Genomic DNA, 22,785 nt, shown 5'->3' with positions numbered 1-22,785 from the left:
GGGGAGGTTTAGATTGGATATTAGGAAAAGTTTCTTCACCAAAAGGGTTATCAAGCATTGGAACAGGCTGCCCAGGGAAGTGGTTGAGTCACCATCCCTGGAGGTATTAAAAGACGTGTAGACGTGGTGCTGAGGGATATGGTTTAATGGTGGACTTGGTAGCGTTAAGTTTACAGTTGGACTTGATGATCTTAAAGGTCTTTTCCAACCTAAATGATTTTATGACTAGCTGTCACTACTTAGAAAAATACGAGAATGTTTTTACTGATGCAGCTTCTAGTAGTTGCTTGCAGTACACTTTCCCTTCTGAGACAAACAAGTCCCAAAGTACTGACACTAAAGACATTCTGTTGCTATCTCTTTGCTGTATTTTCTATCTTGAGTTGGTAAAAGAACGGTTCTGTTTGTGGTTAATGTGTTCAGACACGTGTCGAGATTTGTCATACATTTCAGGGAGATGTAGATTTTCCTATCACCGCTTGTTTTGTTTTGTTCTTGTGACTTTTTGAACCCGTTCAAGGTTTAGGGTACCCTGAAAACATTAGACCTTAACAAAGGAGCGTAGGTGATAAGAGAGGGCAGAGATCAGTATCTGGGAGGGACATCTGGAAGAAGTGAGGGAATGCTGGTGTGATGTTGGACAAAGTGTTTTGAGCTGGAGTGCTCTTTCCCTGCCTCGTTGCACCTGTGCAACCAGTAATAAAAAATCCCTGGGACCAAAGCGGGGGCCTGGCTCCATAGCCTAAAGATATGAGATGGGAGGAAGGAAGATAGTTTGTAGGTTCTGGTGCTGCTTGTGCATTTTGCATGTAAGAAATCATCAGATTAAATATATACATAATATTTGCAATCTGGTTCAGTAATTCTTGCTCCCAAAAAAGTGACCTTCCTGGTAGCCCTACAATCTAGGTTTTCTTGAGCGAGGAGCCTATCTACATAACTCTCTTGGGACTCAGTGTTTAGCTTCTGAGGGACCTTCTTGCTAGGTAGATATCTCAAGTACTACATACCAAAAGTAGATGAATTGCAGGAGTGATATGAATTTTCCTTCACTTATTCTTTGGCGATTATAGTTCTATCTTAGTTTCCAGTTGATGTGCGCAAGTTTTGGTCGTGAGTTTACAGTCATCTGGAACAGTTTCACTAGAGCTGCGGAAAGAATTTCTGAGGTCATGAAGATGCTTCTGTTCCAGTGCCCTGTCATTCCTGGAGTCCAGTCCGGACCTCTCTTTGAATACAGAAAATTTTTTCTTAAAGACAGCTTTCGCTATGATGCCACAGATTATGGCCTTCCTTTCATCCCATCCTATTTACCTCCTTCCTCAGAGCACAAAGGATTGAAGGGATTAAGGGTAGTTTAATACCCTTCTTTCTCATTTTAGAATGGTAACCTGTGTTCGGTGTTACAACCGAAGACCAGTCATAAAATGAAAGTAGAATAAAATGAAAATCGGTGTTTCCCAAAGCAGAATGTATTTTTCCTAAAAATCTCATCATCTCACTGGGTAGTTAACAATAACCTTGTAGATAATCTGAAAAATAGCCCCCTCCCAAAGAATGTTGCATTTTCCTACACTGTCTCCCTTTGTATATGTAGCAATGCGTTTGGTACGTTTATACAAATGTCAGTGAGGTAAAATAAGTATCCCCAAATAAATAGCCCAGATGTGGAGTTTCTACACTGCTTCTAGCATAGTTGCATTGTTTGGGTGTGTTTACAGATTTTTTTGGGTTCATATCTCTTCCTGTTCATTTCACTCTGTTGTCATAGCATAATTGTTGTGCCATAACAGACCGTAAATAGTAATGAATACTGAAATGTGGCATAAAGCAGAATGGCAGACTCGGAATTTGTGCAAGAACTTTGACCTTCCTGACGGACCACTTTGGGCTCAAATGCTAGAGCTTCGTAATGGGATTTAAAATGGTGGTTGGGTGATGACTGTAGATCATTTAGGGGACACATGGATTTCTGTTGCTCCTCCTGAATCTGAAATTAAATCAAGTTCCAAGGCAAGCATGAGTGTGAATGCAGGGAACGGGTTTTTTCCTTATAGGTGGGACAAGCGCATCACAAAGACTTTTTCAATATCACTGTTTTTAATGAACTAGTTTTTGAACCTTTTTTTTTCTCCTATGAGGTAGATGGTATCCTTTTGGAATAAGTCTGTGCATACTCTTAGACTTAACTTCAGATCAGGTGGTTTGTGTTTGTTTTTACTAGAAAGAGAGAGATCTGGGTGGTGGGGGCAGAAGCCTTAAGGGGGCTGTTTTTTTGAGGAGTGTTTACAGTGCTTCATCATCCTCAAGGGCAGCCTTAATCTTCTTGGCTCAGCATGCAGCATACCCTGACCATTTCCTTTACTAGAAATGAAAATTTTGTTTCAATTTTGACCTGTTTGAGAAAGGGTCGCTTACTTTGGGCTCAGATTCTGAAACAAACAAAAAACCCCAAGCAGCTTTCTGAGTCACAGGCAATGCAGCACACAGATTTAAAAAAAATAATACTCCGTAGTTGTGGGGAAGTTGGAAGTAAAGAAATCCCCTGATCTTTCTCTCATTCTTGACTGAGAACTCTGGGTAAATACGATAAAAAGTGCTTTAAAAAACAGACCAACTGCTAGCTGCAGCTAAATACAAAGTAAATTTTGGGTTGGGTTTTGGGTTTTTTTTAACATGTTTGTTTGTTTGTTTATTTGTTTTAGGTTTCTGGGATTTGCTACAATAGCAGTATATTAAAAGTTCATCGAATTCTTTGTGTACCCAGCTGGGTAGCAAAGATATTTTCATGGACTCTTGAACCAATCTTCTCATCTGCGGAACCAACAAATGAAGTTCGTGTGGGAATGGGAGCAACAGTTGACATTCAGAGGCAGCAGAGAATGGAGTTACTGGATCGTCAAATCATGATGTCTCAGGTTGCCCAAATGAGGCGGCAAAGGCAGCAGCAGGTATTGATACATGTTCTGTAAGGATTATATTAAGTTATGGGAAAAATATATTTTTGATTTATATATCTTTTATGATTCCTGTTTCTTAAAAATAATGTATTTCTTTATTCTTCCCCATCAGTCTTTCATACACTGTTGTACTGCTAATAGCCATGTAAGTGTTTTATATAGCATTATAACTTAAAACTGCTTCATCAGATGTAAGCAGAATATCAGACAATCCTGTTAGGATATCAATACTTTTGGCATTCTTTCACCAAAAATGAGACTCAAAGGTAAAGTAATTGCGTGTCGATGGTCCTTATTAAGAGCCATTGCAGAAAGTTAGGAAGCCAAAATGCTCCTGACTCTTCTGAGTATTTGTATTGTTAGCATACTTCTCAGAGAGGTTGAAAATTGTCTACCTATCTCCTTTGTTTGCAGATGTACTTTGAATAAGGCTTGTTTCTTTTAAGAAAGTGCAGAAATTAAATTCTGTAACTTTCTTACAGAGGTCAACCACAGGGACTTTCTGCTTGCTGCATTTAATGCTCTTGTTTTATTTCCTTATTTAATAGAATAGTGGAGCCTGTTTATTTTCTCTGTTTTAGTCAAACCAGCAAATGCAGATGTGCACATACTTTGCGTTGTTGGGCAGTAAACCAAGGCAGATGGTGTCTCAATTCACTTTTTCCAGTATCTTATATATGCGTGTTACTACTCTATCAAACCTAGTGAACACCACAGGCCTTTCGTTGCTCTGTGTGAACATATATTGCTCATAATTTAGTTGCAGCCTACCAGCTTGAGGTCTTTACTGAGTTTCCTCTGCCTGAAACACAGCTCTGTACTGATACACAAGTTGTCGTTGTGTTTGCGGTAGTGTAGTGCAAGTCGGTATAGCTATGTTACCGTTACTATATTAACAGAATTAGAGGTGTGATAGCATAAAGCTTTGGCCAACAACTGAGTATAAATCCTTGTTTCCAGTCCCTGATAACACAATTCTGTTTTCCTTGATTCCTTAACATTTCAATCTGATGAAATTCTTCCCCAGGTAGAAGATACTAATCTCCTTTTCTCTATTCCCATTAGAACGTTAATCACTTTTAACGTAAGAACTGAACTAGCAATTACTCAGTTCTTGAATGTTGCCGTTGTAATAGAAACTGAATTGAAAGTGTCTGTTGGGCTACAAGCTGCTGGGAAGAGCGCAGCCAAGTTTCTTCAGATAGGAGGAAGAAGCCATTTCCAGTTACGAAGGAGAATCTTTATAATATATCTTTAATTGCAAAAAGTGGTAAATAAGTTCAGAACAGTAAATGATAAAAGGAGAGTTTATAAGGTTTTCTTTTCATCTTCTCCTTTCCTTAGGCTATAAACAATGAAAGTGGAAAAACATCTTTTCATGTTTGACTTCAAATAGAGTTCTTTTAAAAGGTGGAGAGGTTTAAGTAAAATAAATGAACATTGTTTGAACATCACCAAGATGCATCCCTTTACAACTTGCTGAAACACTTTCAAGTTACCTTCATGTTTGGCTTTTAACTTGGGCGTGGCATTGAGTTAACTGCTAGCGCTAATCTGTGAAACCAATGACTGGAAGGCAATGGGATCAATGTATGAACGTTGCAGAGAAGCTCTTCAGAAAAGATGTGTCATGAAAGCTTTTGACCAGCCCTTTTTTAATGACTCACTCAAAGAATTTACTGGCCATCGACTAAATCAAAAAGGGCATCATTCACAAATGTTGAGATATAGCGGTAAAAATGAAAAGCAGACTAATTTCAATCTCAATATTTTAAAAATTGAAAATAGCTTTGCGGGTTGTTGTACTTGGCCAATTGTTTTGCCTTTGGAGGCTTGGAAAGGTGTAATTTGAAGACAGTGCAGTTGAACAGATCATGTTACAGAATTTAGATGATAATTTACGTGTCGGAGTGAAGCTGGTAAAGAATGCACATCAGTTTCTTAGGGAGTTTTTTTTGTGAAACTCAAAATAATAAAAGCTGTGAAGTATATATCAGTCATCAAATAAGGCTTTGAATTATATTCTTGGAGAACGTTGCCCAGATTTCTGGAGTCCCAATATGCTGTCCATAGGTAATGTGCCGTAGATGAGACAAATTAACATCCTCTCTCCTGCTTTCTGTTTTGTTTGGTGAGGGAAATTAACTTTCCTTTGTGTGCTGTAGTGCAACAATTTTGTTTAGTTGCCCCTTGAGAACATGCTCTGCGCATTCCTCCTTTACCCCTTCAGCTCATCATTTGAGAAAAGAGACAATGCAGTTTCCCTGCATATTGGTAGCATTTGGAAGGAGAACACAAGAACATGACAGGTAGAGCTCCATTGCCTGCACAATGTGGCAAACTGTTCTGGCCGTAAGGAGGCCCCTTTCTTAAGTAGATGCTTTTTGTAGTAAGCTTATTCTCCAGGTCTTTGCAAGAAATTCTGAAGAATGTGAGCCTGACAAGTTAGGCAAGCCAACACAAAAGGAGTAAAAGTTTAAAAAAAAAATAGTTAAAAAATCAAGGAAAGTAACTGGAGAAAAAACGTTTCTCGTAAGTTGTTTTGACTGTAGTAAAACAGTACTTGGATACTGTAGTATCCAAGATACTGGAATGTAAGTAATTTTATCTCTTTTATCCAAAGCAGAATTAACTTTGGATGCTTTCTACCAAAAAAAAAAAACAACCCCCAAAAAAAACGCCAAAAACCAACCACCCCAGAATTTCTTTGCCGGCAACTCTTTGAGCTTTACATTTCCCAGTCTTTCTCTAGCTGAAATGTTCTGGTCTGGAGGAGCCCAAAGCACAGGGCTGTGCGTGTGAGTGCTGGGTTATCAGACACCCATAACTTCGAGGAGTAGGTTGAGTATGTGGTAGAATTTGAAAATAAACCACCAACTTCATTACTTGATGTACCTCATTTCTGCCCTGTGTCTGAATATGTTGTTAGAAACTGAAAAAACTGTCTTACATTGCTAGTTTCTCAGGGGTGTGTGGTTGCATGGTGACTGATTTTTGTCTTGGTTTTTAGTTGCTGTGGATACAGCCTTTAAACAGATGGTAGCGTGCATATCGAAAACTTTCTGTTCTTTTTTTTCTTCCGTAGATAATCCTGAGAAATTATGGATGCACGGAGCTGCATCACCTCCGTGCCGCTTTTGAGACAGTAGAATAAAATGTGTGCCATATGTATTCATTCCCTCAAAAAATACCAGCTTGCTGTTTTGTTACTGCTTTTAAAACATTAGTTTCTTCGTTCTTTTCTTTCACGCTCTTTTGCCTGTCCTCTTTTCTAATTTAAATAATTTATCCTACTTTTCTTTTTTTCCCATTAATCTGATGTCTTTTTTCCCTTCATACCTTTTTCACATTTTCATTCCCCACTATGCCGTTTTCCTCCCACATTTTCATCATCTCTTCCCCTTCATCTCCATTGTTTCCCATACTTTGTGTTTGCTCCTGTAAAAAATCCTTCTTCACTTTGGGGGAAGTTCTCTCCCATCCTGTCTCACCACCAGTAATCATTTGCTGATGCATCGTAAAGCTCATAGGATTTTAGGGATAGATGCCTCTTGCCTTTCTCTGATTTGGACAAGGTGTAGTTGAGGTCTTTGGGTACTATTTTATCCTTTAAATTTTGTAATATCAATTAACACTTTTGGTCTTCCTCTCCTGACTTTTCTATTTCTTGATCGCTTTCATTTCCTAGCATTTTTCTAAAGTTTATCTTTCTGTAACCCAAATTAAAGCCCTGGTAGGAAAAGGGAAGCAATTGCTGCATCTGCACACCAGTGTGGTAGCAGGGAGTCGACTTTCACTTCTTATTAAGAAACTTGGAGGGAGGCTGGCAGATAACCAATTTGCAAATAGGTAAGGGAGCAGTCTTTGCCTAAGTATTATTGACAACACTGTTGTCACTAAAGACAGATACGTGGAAGGTGGTGCAAAGTTGCAGAAAAGGTGGTCAGCGCCTTATGTTGGCAACTAAACACCACTTCTCCTTCGAGCGCTCATCCCTGTGCCTAGTCTGGGGGGGCGGTGTATGAGCCTCAGTCCCTTCATCTTTAAAAAATGCTTTGTGTATCCACAGAGCACTTACTCCTTTATTCATGCTGAGTATGTTAAAGACACTGTGTTGCCTGCTTATTGGTTTCTCTTAAGTTTCTTTGTTCAGAAAAGAGCTTCACCAGGTTGCTCCAGACTGTGTGATAAGCCTACAGCCGTCTATGAAAATCTTCACTTCATTACCCTTTTTCTGCACCATCTTCCACTTTGAGATTATTTTTGCCTTTTCCCTCCTGTCTTTTTGTTCTTCTATTCCAGATGCCATTACTTTTCAGGGAGGCCAGACTCTCTTTTGATTCATATCACACGGCATCTCTATATGAGATTCTGCTGCTTGCAAAGAGCAGACTACTTCTATAACAATGTGACTTCCTCTAATTGTTCATTCATTAGATGTCTTTCTCCTGGGACACTGGAGAGATGCTCTGTGGGTAGGCACACTGAGTATCTTTATTGTTATGGGGAGTCTCATATCCTGAGAAATGTGCGAGTTTCACATTTTTTCACGTAAGGACTGTGACGCTAGATTGCTGATTTACCTTCTGGCTGTACCTAAGTGATTAACTCCTGACCCTGGGAAGAAGTAAATTAGCGGAGCAAAGACTTTCCTGGCACAAGAATTCCTCGTCAGGAATGTTATCCTCATTCACAATAGTAGAAAAAAGTATCCCTTGGTGAAGATACTCCCAGACAGTCCGTTTCTGCCTTCTTAAAGAAGTTTAAGAACCAGATCTCAGCATATTCTTTAGCTCTCCCACTGGCACTGAGAGATGCCGCCTTGGTGAAGTCGTCTTGAATAATTTCAGAAGTTTGAGCACCAAGAACAAGTCCTTCAAACAGACATTGTGAACGCTGAAGAACTTCTGCAACTTTTATATGTTGCTGTGTCCGTATAAACTCTTGCCGTCACAGACAGGACTTTGGATAGAAGCAGCTTGTTCATATTGTTCCACGTATGTACATGTTATTGTCAGGAAGGAATCTACCAGACTGCTTTACCTGAATAAATGGCTGAGATTTTCAACCAAGTGTTACACAAAGCCTTTTGCTCGAATTAGGTTTCCATTCCAACTAGTCTGTGTTACCTAAGGCTACTTTGGGATTTTGTGACATAGCTGAATAGAAACAGCCTTTAGCAACCTTGCCATAAACTTCAAAGCAAACTATACGTACGATACCGATAGGATAGAAAAGTTCTTTGAGCTCAGACTCCTGAGATGTGTGTATACAGGAGTTGACATAGTATTTTTAAAGAATTCTGTTAACTAATAAGTGGTTTATGGGTTTACTTCAGCCCATGAATGAAGCACGTATGCTGCAGCAGTAATCATTGTGGCTAAATTTAGATTCAGTATTCCTTCATTCTTTCCTTCCTCTCCATGTCGATGTACATGTGTGGACACACCCCAAGCCTTTTTTTGAAATCACAGACAGCTTCAATTTTTGTAGAGAAAACAGTATCTTCTCCTTCAGACCTCAGTGAGTCTTTAACTCATCCCTTGCTTTTTAACACTCTTATGGCATTTTCAAATCTTGATTATTCTCTGTAACTGTTTAATAATGTTTTCTTTGTTGAGAATAAGCCTGTTTTTACTTCAAAAGAGAAGCTTTACTCTTAGAGGTTGTTGAGTATAAAAACCGCATACCCCGCTGATGTTGGCATGTGTGTACTCTGTTTTTTGTATTGTTTCATTTCAATAACATATTTGCAGCAGTTGATAACCCACTCCTATTTAGATACTTTTGTTTTCTCTTTCTGAATATTTTTTTTTCATGGATACCAGGTATGAAATTAAAATTGTTGAATTTCCAGGGTGCTGATCCAGGTAACAAACAGCTTTGGACTATTTCTTCCACAGACCGCTTTATTTTTCTGTCTTTTTCATGGAAATTGCCAACTCCACAAGCTGATAGACACTACTGTTACTGAATGTGTCTCATTAACAGCCAGTTGTAACAGTCATAAGGCTAACTGTCCGTGACTCCTAGTCCTTGGTAGCACCCTGCTCACACATTGAACTATCATCTTTTTCTTGGACTGGAATTACGAAATTTGCTTTCTGTCTGACTGGGCTTTTGAGCTATAGCCTTTGAATTTGGTTTAATATTTCTAATCAGTTTCCGTAGAGAAGCAGTGGTTGGACGACTTCCTAAAGCAAAGTACTATTTTATTTCAAAGCAAATAATTTTTGCAGAAATAGAGTATGTTTATTCTCCTGTGTTCAATATTCTCTTCCTCTGACAATTTAACTTGAAGTAGTTCCCCCATAAGAAAGCTCCTGGAGTACAAATGTCCCTAAACATTTCCAGAGTATGTAGTTCTCTGTTACCTGATCAGTTCCTTTTTACAGAAGGCAAGTTTCTTTTTAGCTGTACCTGTCCCTTCATTTCTAGCTTTGAACATGGGGTAAATAAGGCATCCAGTTTGGGGGTTGGTTGGTTATTGGATTCCAGGGCTGCTTCTATTGTCCTTCCAGTCTGCACTGTGAGAGACTTGACGGGAGGCCATTTCTTCTTCCTAGTGTCATCTTCCATAGCATGTAGTAACCAAGAAGCATGTAGTTCAGATAGTAAGTGGTCCACCCTAGTATGATTCAGGTTTTCTGATTAGCACCTGGATATTAGCACATAACAATTGCGGATCAGTTTCACTGGTTGTTCCTTAATGCACTATCTTAAGAGGCACAATAGATACGAAAGTTTCGCCAAACAGCGTTGCAAGTATGGCACCTTGTCTGTTGACTTTGGGATGTCAACAAATGGAAGCCGCTCCTATTTGCAACCTAAGACAGAACTTGAATCTTTACATCTCAAAATGGGATGCTAATCTATTTTTTTTCCCTACATCATCACAGCCCTTTATATACTCAAGTATGTGTTTATGCTAGTATGTTGGAGAATTTGGGTTTGAGTTTTCTTTGTGCCCAGAGTTTGTTATCTCAGCTTGTCAAATCAAAACAATCTTGGAACTCCAGTTTCTCATTTTTGTTTCAGCCTCTACTTGTTCCTCTTTGAAAAGGCTTGTGCACAGGAGGTGAATGAAGAATTATCTGTCTAATCATTATGCTTTAATAACAGTCCGCTGTCGCCAGTGGGAGCCATGTTCTAAGGGTTAGAACTGTCTCTGTTTTGTGTAAAACGTCTAAAATGGAGCTAACATCATTTCATCAAGCCCAGACTCAGTGTTCACGCTGGTAGACCTGCCTTCAGCATTTGGCACACTGGACCCCCCCACGCAATTAATCGCACTCAGGAAGTATTGAATGCCCAATGTAAAACAGCTCCAAATCATGTTATTCCTTTAAAATTAAGGTGGTGATTACGATTGACAGCTTCACCTCTCAGAAGGTACTCACTTATAAAGACTCATTTTTAATAACTTTTCAATATGAACTTTTCAATATATACCTGAGATCCTGTGGGGAAAAACTGACAAGGCCCACTGCCAATAGTATGTCACTGATGCGTGTTTTCAACTGATGTAGCAATGACCATATCTGTGATGTCACACATCACAGCAAGAGCCCAGTTTGGATGAAGAGCAAAAGTGAAGCCAGAAAGTTTGGAAAAGGAAGTGCTTTGAAAAGGTGGTTGAAGACCTGCCTCTGTTGTCTAGGGAAGATCCAAATCTCCATTTGTTAGTGCAAACAAAGCCTGAGAATCCTGATCCATGCTTCCTTAATGTTAGACAAATGAATAACATGAGTTCTAAAAAATGCTATCTTTCAACTTCTGCTTGAGACGAAATATCTTCTTGGCATAGTGATCCGTCACTTTCTGGCTGAATTACTGCATCAGGGCAGTACTGAAAAGTGCACCTCCTTGAATGCAGTAGCAGAAGCGGCCGTTCCCACCTCACCTCCAAGGAGCAGACAGCCTGCCCGTTGGCATTTCTGGCTTCTGCTACTACGAAAGCATCATCCCTGTGCTGAAATCCCTTCCATTGTCTCTCAGGCAGCTTCAGAGACCAGATTAAGGTATTCGTCCTAGATTTCAAAGGAAATAGCTGATCAAGCTTCAGAAAAGACCACATGTGGATTTCTGAACTTCTGTGAACACATGAGCTCCTCTGGGACAATGCAGGCATCAAAGTTCAGGATGCAGCAACTAAGAGCTGGAGACAGAGCCTCTTGGCTAAGGAGGCTTGTCTGTAGGGTAAATTTACACAGGAAATTGAAATATCATTAGAAATTGCTAGAGTGCTTTCCTTGGTGAAAAATTCATTCCATCATTAAGAAAAATGCTCACAACACTAATACTATTAGATTTCTACCCCCTTTCAAAAGACGTTATTAAAGTAAAAAATAATAATAAAAAAAAAAACCCAACCAAACAAAAAAGCCCAACCAAAAAAACAGAAGAGTTTTGTCCTTGCAGATAAGAGGCAGGCTAGGCATTTGAATAAGTCTATGGCAAATTTCGATCTTTCTTTCGATCTGGCCATCGATCTTTCTTATGTATTGTTGAGGGCAGCAGGTGTCATTGTGTCATTCACGGCTATGCTTTTTCTTTGCTTATACCATCAGTATGTGTACTTTGGAATCAATAATTTGTAGAAAAAAAACTGTCTGAAAAGCAAATAAGTGTTTCTTGCTTTCAGTATGTTTTTTAAAATGAAGATTTATTTGAAAGAAGTAAGACAGTATTTATGTCTGTACCAAGTAATGGCTCCTGTGCAGAGTAGCAAACTTTAAAAATGTTACTTTAAAAGATGAAATGCAAAGCAATTTCCTTTTTCTTTTCTTTCTCTGCGGTTGTTATGTTAAGAAAAGGTGAACAGGACAGATATCAGGAGGTGCTTCCTGTTTGTGCAAACAGATGGCGAGTTGGCATTAACCATATACATGAGATAAGATTATCAAAATATCTTAACCACATACATCACTTTCAAGAGGACTTTTATAAAGCATTTTATATCATTTCTTTTTAAATTATTCTAATTCAAATAGGTGCAGATGTGACAGCTACTTAACTGGATATTTGTTAATTGTCCATAATACAGCATTTTAATTGTCAGGCTTTGGATAAGAAGTGCTTTTACAAAATACGCCAAGGAGCAGGTACGTATATGGGAAACACGTAGAGTTGCCTTTTCAAAAAGAGAGGAAGGAGACTGCTTGAAAAGAAATTGCATAACTAGGGTTTTAGTGAGCTGTACAATCAGAGACATTTGCTAGCTCTAGACTGGTATGTGTATCTCTTCCTTATTCTGTAGGAAGGGAGGATATTCCTTTCCTTGCAAACGGTATTGTCCCAGACACCATAAAAGAAGAACAACAACCCAAAACAAAAAAAGACATCAAGGATGTGACCTCATAAGGCACAACTTCAGTACGTAAAGCTCTGGCAGCTATCCAAGAATAAGTTGTCAGTATGGCATTTCCTTACAACCTTTTCTGCAATGAAGAGTTGCCATTTTCCCATTCCTTTAATTCAGTCAGTTCTTAAATCTCATTCTTTGGTCATCTAACCTTGTGACTGGTTTGTTGTCTTCCTGTAACAGAAGTTCCGACATCCCTGATGTTCTCCTAATCCGCTTCTAGTAGTGATTTATCAGAGATCAGTAAAAAGGTCTCCTTGGTATTTTTGTCTTCTACCAGGCAGTAACAAAGAATTCACAATTTAGCAATTCACCCAGCCTTTGCACTGCTAAAACCAAAGGAAACTGAATTTTTCTTTTGTTAAAAAATTGCAAACTTAGGAGCAAGGGAAGGGGAAAGGCTTATAAGACTTTCTTAGGTGTGTCCATCACCCTTTTAGTCAACTAACTAATGAAACAGTCTTTTTGTCAAGTGTTTTTCCCAATGACGTGGAAAACTGTTGCGGACAGAAATAAGGGCCCCGTCACCAGTCTGTACAAAGTATTTTTATGAATGATGGTCTGTGGACTGAATTTTTCAGTGTTTCTCTCTCGTAGCGCAGCAGTCAGGATTTCTGAAACAGAGTTTCTCATTAATGCCATGAAAACAGGTATGACAACTGGCAATGGGGACTAGCAGTTCTTCATAGTATCCCACTGCAGGGACTGGGACCAGTGCATGCAAACTGATGGGAACCTTCTGCCTCTCGACCGCAGTGAGCTTGGTGCCGTTTTCACACCATAAGCAGAGAATGCCTCCTCGAGCCTCTCAACCTGCAACACAAACAAAGCAACGGAGAAATTAAATGTATTTAAAAAAAATAAATCCTTTTGCTGTAGTAAATCTTGCAGCATTTGCACAACTGGTCATGGAAAATTTGGACTAAGAAAACAGAGGTGAACAAGAAATCTTACCTTCGTGTAGATAATGTGACAAATGGCTACTGTCCCGAGCACTGAATGGGGCAAGGAGTTGGTTTATGTCATGTCCCCGCGTGCACCAACAGGCTCTCTGTGCTGGGGGCCAGCTCTGGTACAGTACAGCGCTTCAGCCTTGGAGCAGACTTGTGTGAGAGAGCGGTGGTTAGAAACACCTGAGAAGCCTTGTTGGGACCTCACTCACTTTGACTGGGAGCTGCTTTTAAGTGGTCCCTGCTTAACTTCCTTGTGGATACGGATGTGTCAAGCCATGTTATCTCCCTCCCTAGTCCTGACCCACTGACTTGACTTCTAGTCTGGATCTTACACCTGCCTCATGACTGGATTTGCCTGGGAATCTGGACTTTTGACTGGCCATGGTTACTGTCACTGGACCTGCTCTTCTCACTTGGATCCTGTGGAAACACACCGCATTTCAACAAGGCCACTGCCCTGCTTGCCTTGTTGTCACCCTTGGCTCTCAGCTTGCCTTTCCTCTTGGAGCAGCACTTGCATTTGCTGCTCCCTGACACCTAAGAATGAGGACCAAGAAAAATGTCACCTGAGAGAATCTCGGTGCAAGACCGCCTGAGTCTGTCAGTTACCAAAACTGTCTCTGGACATAAGAGGCTTAATCCATCCTCCTTACCTAGTTCTGAGCCATGTTAAGTCTCAGCCCCAAAACCACTTAGTATTAAACTTAATGCTTTTTATAACAAACCAACAAACCAGAATCGCAGAATACCTGCCTGGATTTTTCCTTTAATGGATTAGACTGGTAGAGACGTGTCACTGAAAGTGCTTTGTGGGAAAGGAGCTTGCATACTGGACCCTTGGTGATCCTCACTGCTTAATTATTGGCTCCTTTTCTGCCTCTCTTTTGGAGCACTCCGGAGAGCTCTGTTACCTGAGACAAGGCTCCTGTGGAGGCTAAGGAGATGGATATGAGCTCATCTGTGCTGTTGGGTGCTGGTGCCAGGGTTCAAGTATATTGTAAAATGCAGAAATATTGTTTACTGATTCCCCAGTAGGGACTCTCAGATGGTTTAGAAGCGTCATTTAAATAAATTCATCACATTGGATATCTTCATGTGAAATCTTGCTGAATTCTCGCAGCGTGTGTTAGCACAGTCAAAAGCCACTGTAATACAGAAATCATCGTAAAATTATGAAGGGGAGGTCTGCAAAATTTCTGTGAGGCAAGGCAGAGTATTGGTCTGGAAATCTTCTTCTGCACATTTTTTAACTGGAATTTTTTATGTTTACTTAAGGCATTTTTTGCTGCTTGCTTGGGGTCAAATTAAAATTCACAAGTCGAAATTATTTATGCTGTGATAGTTAAGGTTGTCTGAAGGTCTTTAAGCAGTCACCATCCACACTGGAAATCCGTGGCCTTGATCTCCATCTTCTGTGTATCTGAGACATCAGCTGCACTTCCTAATTTTTCCTTGCCTTTACCCTATGGGATTGGCTCCAGTCCCATAGTTCCTGCTGCGGTTGCCTGAATCTCTACGTTTTGAAACCTGACTTTGTGCACGTCCATCATGTAATTAGAGGCAAGCCTGTGAGGGGAAACAATTTTCTTGCAGTCAAGGTAAAGAAGCCTGATGTGCCTGGTTTTGGTGCAGTTTGTAAAGTAATACACAGATGAGAAGCGTTCACGTACCGTTAAGGGTTTCAGCCTTTAATTCTTACTGTTGCATGCTGGGTATTCTTACCCCATTCATATAGTTAAGAAGTGATGGGTTATGTTTGACACAGTTTTCAAAGGTAATTGAAATATTCTGACGGCAACTGAAAAAGATCTTTTCACAACTATTTTAATCTAATTTGTCTAGTCTGTTATTTCTGGGAAAGGCTTAGTAGTCTCCACATGGAACTCTTCTGAATGCATCAGTCTGTAGTTTATCAAGATACCTGCTGTAAACCTTCAAAACTAAATAATTATCTTAGGAATCTGCTTTTTTTTTTTTTCTGAAAGTAATGAATTCTGTATGCATTAGTTTAAAATGCGTTGTAAGTTTAGGGTAAGGAGGTAGACAAGTCTCTTTGTTGTGTTATGTGACAGCGCACAGGACAGAGAAGGTGCAACATCAGGGTGGAATAGGCAGCTCTGTAATGAATCTGAGGGCACAGCTGGAAAAGTACATTTATTTCAGTCTTGAGATATGCTGGAATACTGCTAAATTAATTCATTTATTGTAGAATTTATATTTCATACACATTATTCTGTATGACTTCTGACAAAGAAATGTGTCATAGTCTTGTAAGCATTTTTCAATTCACCAATTTAACATGAATGACCCTGGTAAGCATTATTTTCTCCCCTCAAGTCTTTTCAAAAGAATAAAAACAGGCAAAGCAGCATTAGTGCAGCATTCTTGCTGAACTATAGAACTTAGCAGACTTTTGGAAATGCAAAGTTAATGAGTTAAAACTCAACGTAATTCTGAGTTGGGGGAAATTATAGATGGGGAAGTACATGATGTGATTTTCCAAAACCATAGAGTAGTGCAGTGGTGTCAGTAGAAGGTCTGAGATCCCTCTCTAGGTTTAAACTACAAACCAGTTCTCTTTTTTACTACGCTACGCTGTTTGGCTGACACAAGGCTTATGCAGAATCCTTTGGTTAAAACCTCATGACTTTTACGCAGATGTTTTATATGGTGTGCAAAACAGAAAAGTAGATACGTAATCATTTTTTAAATTCAGAATCACTAAGGGTGGAAACTATGTCTTGAAATCCCGTGAGGACTCCTAGCTATTGCACACCTTCACAGGGAAAGACATGCTCTAGTGTATAAGGGACCAGAACGCTTTGCAAGCTAGCATTTCAAATGTCACAACTCCCAAAATGCTTTTTTTTAAAGTGTGTTATTGCACTGCCCCCTGTGGTGTCTGGGCTGGCTGGGTCTCCTCTGAAGAGAAAGGAAGAAAACAAAAGGAAAGGGCAGGAAAACTAAATAAATGAAATGATGGTTTTTTTGGTCTAGGAGCAGGTTTAGTTGCTGCTGATCTGATTGAGCAGACAACATTTAATACTCTAGGGGTACATAAAGGCAGGAAGAGCCCTCGGTGAGAGAGAAAAGAAAAAACTCCCTTAAGAGGAAGGTCTTCTGAGAAACGACAGTATAGAACTAAAATAGAGCAACTAGAGGAAGGAAGTCCATGTCCTATATATACAGAAAGGGAGGGGGGATCTTCTCCATAGTAACAGAGGGAGCAGGGGAAGAGGGAAAGGACAACACCAACTGCAAAAGGTGTTTTAACAAATTATACAGAAGAAAAACACTTGGGGTTTGCTTTTCTTCCCCACTTGCAGGGCCTGTGGTTTTGTGTGATACAAAATCCCTTAAAAATGTTTGAGTAAGCTAATAAAATGAAGATCAGTTATTTCTGGACAATTACAAAGTTTGCACTTTATTATTTGTACTTCGTATTCTAAACGTCTTATCATTACAAGACTTGAAGCTCAGCTGTTGAAAGAAAGTTTCAGTTCTGTGATTTACACCATATGTTACTGTTGTGTATCTGTATTGTTACTATGTACTTACGAAATGTTTTGATACTGGAATACAGCCAGATTTTGCAGTGGCATTTACTGCACGGAAGTTAGGTGAGGTGGTCGGTGCGTCTGTAACGGTTGCACTGGTGTCACAGAAGTAATCACTTACATGGAAATCACAGTCTTAAAATGGTTTGGGTTGGAAGGGACCTCAAAGATCATCTAGTTCCAGCCCCCTGCCCTGGGCAGGGACACCTCCCACTAGACCAGGCTGCTCAAAGCCCCATCCAGCCTGGCCTTGAACACCTCCAGGGACGGGGCATCCACAGCCTCCCTGGGGAATCTGTTCCAGTGCCTCACCACCCTCACGGGAAAGAATTTCTTCCTACTATCTAAACTAAATCTCCCCGCTTTCAGTTTTATGTCCCAGTCCAGAAAAATTCTTAGAGACGCATTTCACATTAATGCTATGAATGTCTCTCCCTCAAGTGCTTCATTAGGCTCAAGACATTAATTAGCTCACACTAATTTAATAGAAAATTAAGGCTTCTGATCTCAAAGCTGTTCCAAGTTTCCTGATGCGGTTTTGCTAATGCACTGGGAATCCCTCTTTGGTTTTCCCCCCCACTTATTTCTCGCGGTCTCTTTCCCCGGTTAACTCCAGCGCAGTCTTGCAAAGCGCTCGCAGGACCCGCTGTTGCGTCTCTTGCCAGGCAAATCCCTATTGACAGCGAGAGCTGGGCCTTCAGCCTCGGAAATCTAGCACTCCAGTAAACTAAATCTTTCTCAATGGATGTGAAACATCCTTTCCTCTTTCTATTAGCACTCTTCCTTAATTTGCAGTGATTACTTCTAATAACCAATAAAGCAATAACCAGTGCCAATTTTGACTTCGTAAGAGACTGCAGCAGTTTTTGTTGTTTAAAATAATGTATTTTACTCAAACGTTTGCCTTTCATATTATGTGGAGTGGGTGATCTTTTTGTTTAAAAATATCTGTAGTTCTTTTTGCAAAGACTGACAGCAGTGTCTGGTTTCAGGGTGGGATGATTAACTGGAATAGACTGTTTCCTCCTTTACGTCATAGACATAATGCGAATTATCAAGATCATCGCCTGTCTGAACAAGACACACCTCCACCTACCGAGGTTTCTGAAGAGCAGGTAAACATTCTTCCATTTTAAAATGGCATTAAATAACTGGTTAAAAATTACCTCTACTATTTCTTTTATCATCTGTCGACACGGTTTCTTAAACGTTCTCTGTAGTAGCATAAATTAGAATATCAGATAACAGTCACAATCCAGAGACAGCGAATTGTCATTGCCATCCAAACCAGAATTACAAATCAACTTGGGAATTTCTGCTTTTATGTGTAACTGTCTTTTGTATTTAAAGATGAGAAAGTTTCACTAGTGGCGGCTATTCAAATCTGATAAACGTTTCAAAGAAGGAAGAATGACAAATAGATTTAATTGTAGACATGCAAGTTTTCCTTCACTGAGGTCTCCAGCTTAAGTTTGCAGTTCAGTCACGCAATTTTTTTGGAAACAAGAGTGTTACACCAGCTGTGGACTGCAACACGCTACTTGGTGTAAAACTTGGATGTTTCCCTCAGTAACGGGATTGACTGATTTCATGTACTGATGCCACAGAGTCTATGTCTTTTCTACCAACTATACATGTAGACTTACTGTATAGATTTAATCTTTTAGACTTTTGTTGGTAGTTTTATTCTCAAAAGAGAGGAAATTTACTACCACTGTGAAATTTAAGAATTTGGTATTAGTTTTATTTCTGTATTGAGCAGGAGTAGGTTTCAAGGGTGAGTTTTTCTTTCTATTTTTCTGGGAGATAAATCAACCCTTGCTAGCACAACGCCGTCATTCTAGTTAGTTTAAAATGAGATTGTCCCAAACAGAAATCTTTTTGCTATGATCTGATTTCTAGTTTTAATTCAATGTTAGATTATGTTTAAAATGTTAAAACTAGAAGTCAGATCATGGCTTTTTGCCTTTTCGGCACTGGCGACTTTGACTGCAGACCTGTTGGGCTACATACCAAAAGGCAAAAAGAACGCCAAAGAACGCCAAAAAACACCTTCTGAGATGAAACCCAGAAACTTAGTTTTGGTTGGCCTGAAAACCAGCTCAGTGACAGGTATGGGGTGGACTGCTGGGTTGGTTTGTTTATTTGTTGTATTGACAGATTCTGCTTATGGGAACTTTTATTGTTGGGCTGGAACTAATGAAATAGTTACTAGTCAAATTTATGTTGTATTCTTGCCCAACGCCTTTAGGCCCAGATTTATGAAAGCAATACATGCTGATATTTTCTCATGCGTTGAAGTTGTAGAGCTCACCCGATTGCTGTCTAGTTACCCTGCAAAGAAGAAAGTAGTCTAAGCACCTTTGATTTCTCAGGACTATACTAATAACTGCACAAGTTTTCTTAGAATGGCAGAAATGCAAGGTTTTCTTCTGTTGTTCAGATTAAAATTTGCAAGCGTTTGCAATGCATTTGGTACAAAAATCTCTGCATTTGTTGTGGGTTTTTGAGCACCCTAAATTACCGTTACCAGTATACATCTCTGTTTCCTGGAGCTGGAATCAGTTCCTGTGGTTAAAATATACTCAGATGAAAAGAGTTTTTTGTTGTTACAATCTGTTCCCCGTGGTGCTCGCTGGGAGCATTACACTTCCATCCACCACTTCTTAAGGTTAGAATTCATGGCAGCTATGGTAAAAAGCTTTCTTCTGAAATTTACTTCTGTGGTTAGCTTTTATTCCACTACCTGCCCTTCTTCTCATAAAAAACACGATCTTAGATGAAAAATCAGACAGAGAAAACTTTAGAAAGTTACAGGTTATGAAATCCAGTTTGAAGTTGCGCTATTGTTACAGAGGTGTCGAAAGTAGCAATTCATTCCTCTCTCTGCAAGAAGGTGAGAAACCAACGTTGGGTTGTAACGGGGGAGAAGAGGGAAACACACAAAATAATGGTAACGTATTTGATATTGCAACAGCCAAGGCAGCTGTTTTCAAACATTTTGTAACGGTGTATTTAGATGAAGAGAATGAGGACCTACACATCTGGGCATACTTGGCAGTAGCGTATTTCTCAGTAAGCTGCCAAAGCAAAGAAGATTAAAAATACTGAAAGCTCTGGAGGTGTCTTAGAGGAAGGAGAGGTGGCTTTTAATGGCACCTTTCTTTTAAAATGCATTTAAAGTACTTTCAGTACGTTGCTCTTGCACCCCGGGAAGAGTCCTCCTCAGACGTAAATGGCTTCTGCTGCCTTCCTGCTCTGCTGCATCCTGCTGCTGCCGCAGGCTCCATGGAAGCAGAGGAGGAGCAGCGGTAGCTCCCAGGCAGCTTCTGCAGCCCAGAACTTCCAGGTTCGGGAGCTGTAGTGTCTGGTCACAAGCCATTTGGAGCAGGACAGGGAATGCTTTATGCTGCCAGCGGCCACGGTTAATTTTACATGCTGCTCTCTGCTGTCCCCCCGCCTTGCTTTTCCCCTCTCTGGAAGGTTAACTATAAAAGTGAATGAGTTATATGGTGACTTTCATATTCAGTCAAGAATTGTAGATTTTAAATGTACTTTAGATGGGAATTTAACCAATTTAAATTAAATTTGGTTATACCTACATTGCTTTTTACATGTGGTAATTTGAGTATCTGTTAGCACAGAGGAAAAAGGTTAGGTGTGTCGAGTACCTGATATTATAAAGAGGGATGCTCAAGTGGTTATTGATTACCAAAATCACTGTCTTAATATGCCCTTTTCTGGGTAATTCTTCCATCAAATGTCATTGACTTAAGCTGTCTTGAGACTGTTTAGTTTGCAGTTGTCATGTGTGGTGCCATACTTTCTATTTTACTCTTTTTCCAAAACTGGACCGGCTAGAAATACACAGGTGGGGCATTTTCAGCAAAGGGTTAGTTTTGAGTAAACTATCAGAAAGCAGGCTTCTCTCTCTGTGGCAATGTTTTCAAGCATGCTGTCCCAGATACGTCATCGTGACGGTGCATAGCCATGCTTGCTTACTCTCTGGAGAGGTAAGCTTTTGAACAGCCTGATCAGTGGAAAAGTGATCTCTGACACTGTTAACGTGACTAATGCGCAGACATTTTAAGACTCCGGTTTTAAAGAGGCATTATTTCTTTTCCAGGTTGCACGACTTATGGAAATGGGATTTTCCCGGGGAGACGCTCTAGAAGCTCTGAGGGCTTCAAATAATGACTTAAACGTAGCCACTAATTTTCTACTGCAGCACTGATGGTTTTCTGTGTGAAGGAACTTGACTCGATGGGTTCGTACACGTCTGAAAGGGGATCAAAGCCACCTGCTGGACAGACTCACGAAGGTCGTCCCCGCAAGAGCGTCAGAAAAGAGAAACTGGCTCCGCATGACTGGTGATTCAAAGTGATGTTAACGAATGACGTGAACTGTTCCCAAGCCTTCAGATCACTTGGTGGTTTCTAGTCTGGTTATCCTTTTCAACGTAACTTTAGTTTCTGCTTATTACTGGATATCACCTAAATTTATTTTTAAAATAAAGTAGGTGGTTTTTTTCTTGTAAATCCTTGTTAGACATGTTATCAGACTTAATGACTAGGAAAAGAAGCTCCAACAACCACAATGACTAGATTTACCTGTCAAGCAAAATCGCATTTTCTTCATTTACCGGTCTAATTTCTCTAGCTTACATGTTATTTCACAGTACTTGATTTCTGATTACAGTAACAAGAGGTTTGAAGATCACTTCATTTTCAACTCAGTAAAGGTTTATGGGACTATTATGTCATTCTTCAGAAAGTTTTATTAATGCTTGTAATATTTTATTTCTTGAATTCCTTTTTAAATAAAAGTTGTCATTCAGCACATAATACACAGATAGGGTGCGAGAAAATTCATGTGCGTACTGCAAGCTATGGTAAGTGACCACTGTAAATTTAAATTTTTACAAACTGAGTGAATTGCCGCTCAGACACAGGTCATGAAGATACTCACTGGGAGCAATAAAGGTGAATGGAATGATACGATAAGATCAGAACTGAAATGACTGGAATGACTTCCACGTCTAATTCAGGCAGACTTCTCTAACAATGGATGTATGCTCAGTGTCCTATGTGCTGGTTTCATTTTTTGAGCTGGCTACATACTGTCTTAAAAGAAAATGATAAAAAGCTAACTTTTCTATACATAGTTCTAGTTTTCTACTGTCAAAGATGCGGATGACCCTGCATTTGCTGAATCCTTACTGTCTGAAGTAACTTGCTGTTGATCACAGACTGGAATATTAACCTTAAGGGTGATTCGGGCTAACACAGGAGGTAACAGGACGCTAATGCCAAGGTAGTACAATATTGGTTGTGAAGTTTAGATTGATAAATAAACTTACTTGGCTTGACTCTTAGAAGTGCTCAGTATTAGCACCTTAGGAGTTTCAGGAGGTGGGGTGGAGAGAGGTGAACATCTCTGTAAAACCAAGGTGAAGTAATACGAGATTCCAAACTGTGACTCCATGAAACCAATTTACACATATATCTCAAGCATTTAATCTATGTTTCTGTATGTACCTTTTTTTGTACATTGTGTGAACATATGTGTCTATTTATATACACACAGGCATATTTAATACATATGTGTATTTAGAATAAGATATAGATCATCAGAAGCATAACAAAGGCAATAGGTGCAAAGGGGAGGAGGTGAAAGAATACAGGAGAGAGAAGGATGTTTTGAACATCCAAATGAACATGTGTGTACCAAAGTACTGACCTGCACAGTCTCACTTGGCCTGGAAATTATACTGGGAAATTACAGGAACAGATTTAGGGAGAGAGAAATACCTTTTTTTTTTTTTTTTTTTTTAATTGACTGGTAAAACTGAAAAAAGTCCTTCAGGCATTCAGGTCCTTATCCAGAAATGACATCAAATTTGTGCAACTTTTGACACGTGACATAATTTTTAATAAAGTCAATGTCCTGTA

At 39.6% G+C, this 22,785-nt stretch overlaps 1 protein-coding gene across 4 annotated transcripts in view; it reads left to right on the top strand.

Annotated features, from left to right (window-relative positions):
• The window catches only part of UBAC2 (UBA domain containing 2), a 104,550-nt gene extending 81,765 nt beyond the window's left edge, over window positions 1-22,785 (top strand). For all 4 annotated transcript variants that reach the window (XM_074562314.1, XM_074562304.1, XM_074562295.1 and 1 more), the window contains exons 7-9: window positions 2,706-2,951; window positions 17,827-17,949; window positions 20,961-22,785. In XM_074562314.1, the coding sequence (XP_074418415.1) occupies window positions 2,706-2,951; window positions 17,827-17,949; window positions 20,961-21,068 (477 nt within the window). In that variant the 3' untranslated portion in view covers window positions 21,069-22,785. The remainder of the gene's footprint in view (window positions 1-2,705; window positions 2,952-17,826; window positions 17,950-20,960) is intronic.

The sequence above is a fragment of the Larus michahellis genome, chromosome 1 (assembly GCF_964199755.1).
Source record: "Larus michahellis chromosome 1, bLarMic1.1, whole genome shotgun sequence".
In the NCBI taxonomy this organism is placed as follows: domain Eukaryota; kingdom Metazoa; phylum Chordata; class Aves; order Charadriiformes; family Laridae; genus Larus; species Larus michahellis.
This window is presented reverse-complemented; position numbering and strand designations above follow the sequence as displayed.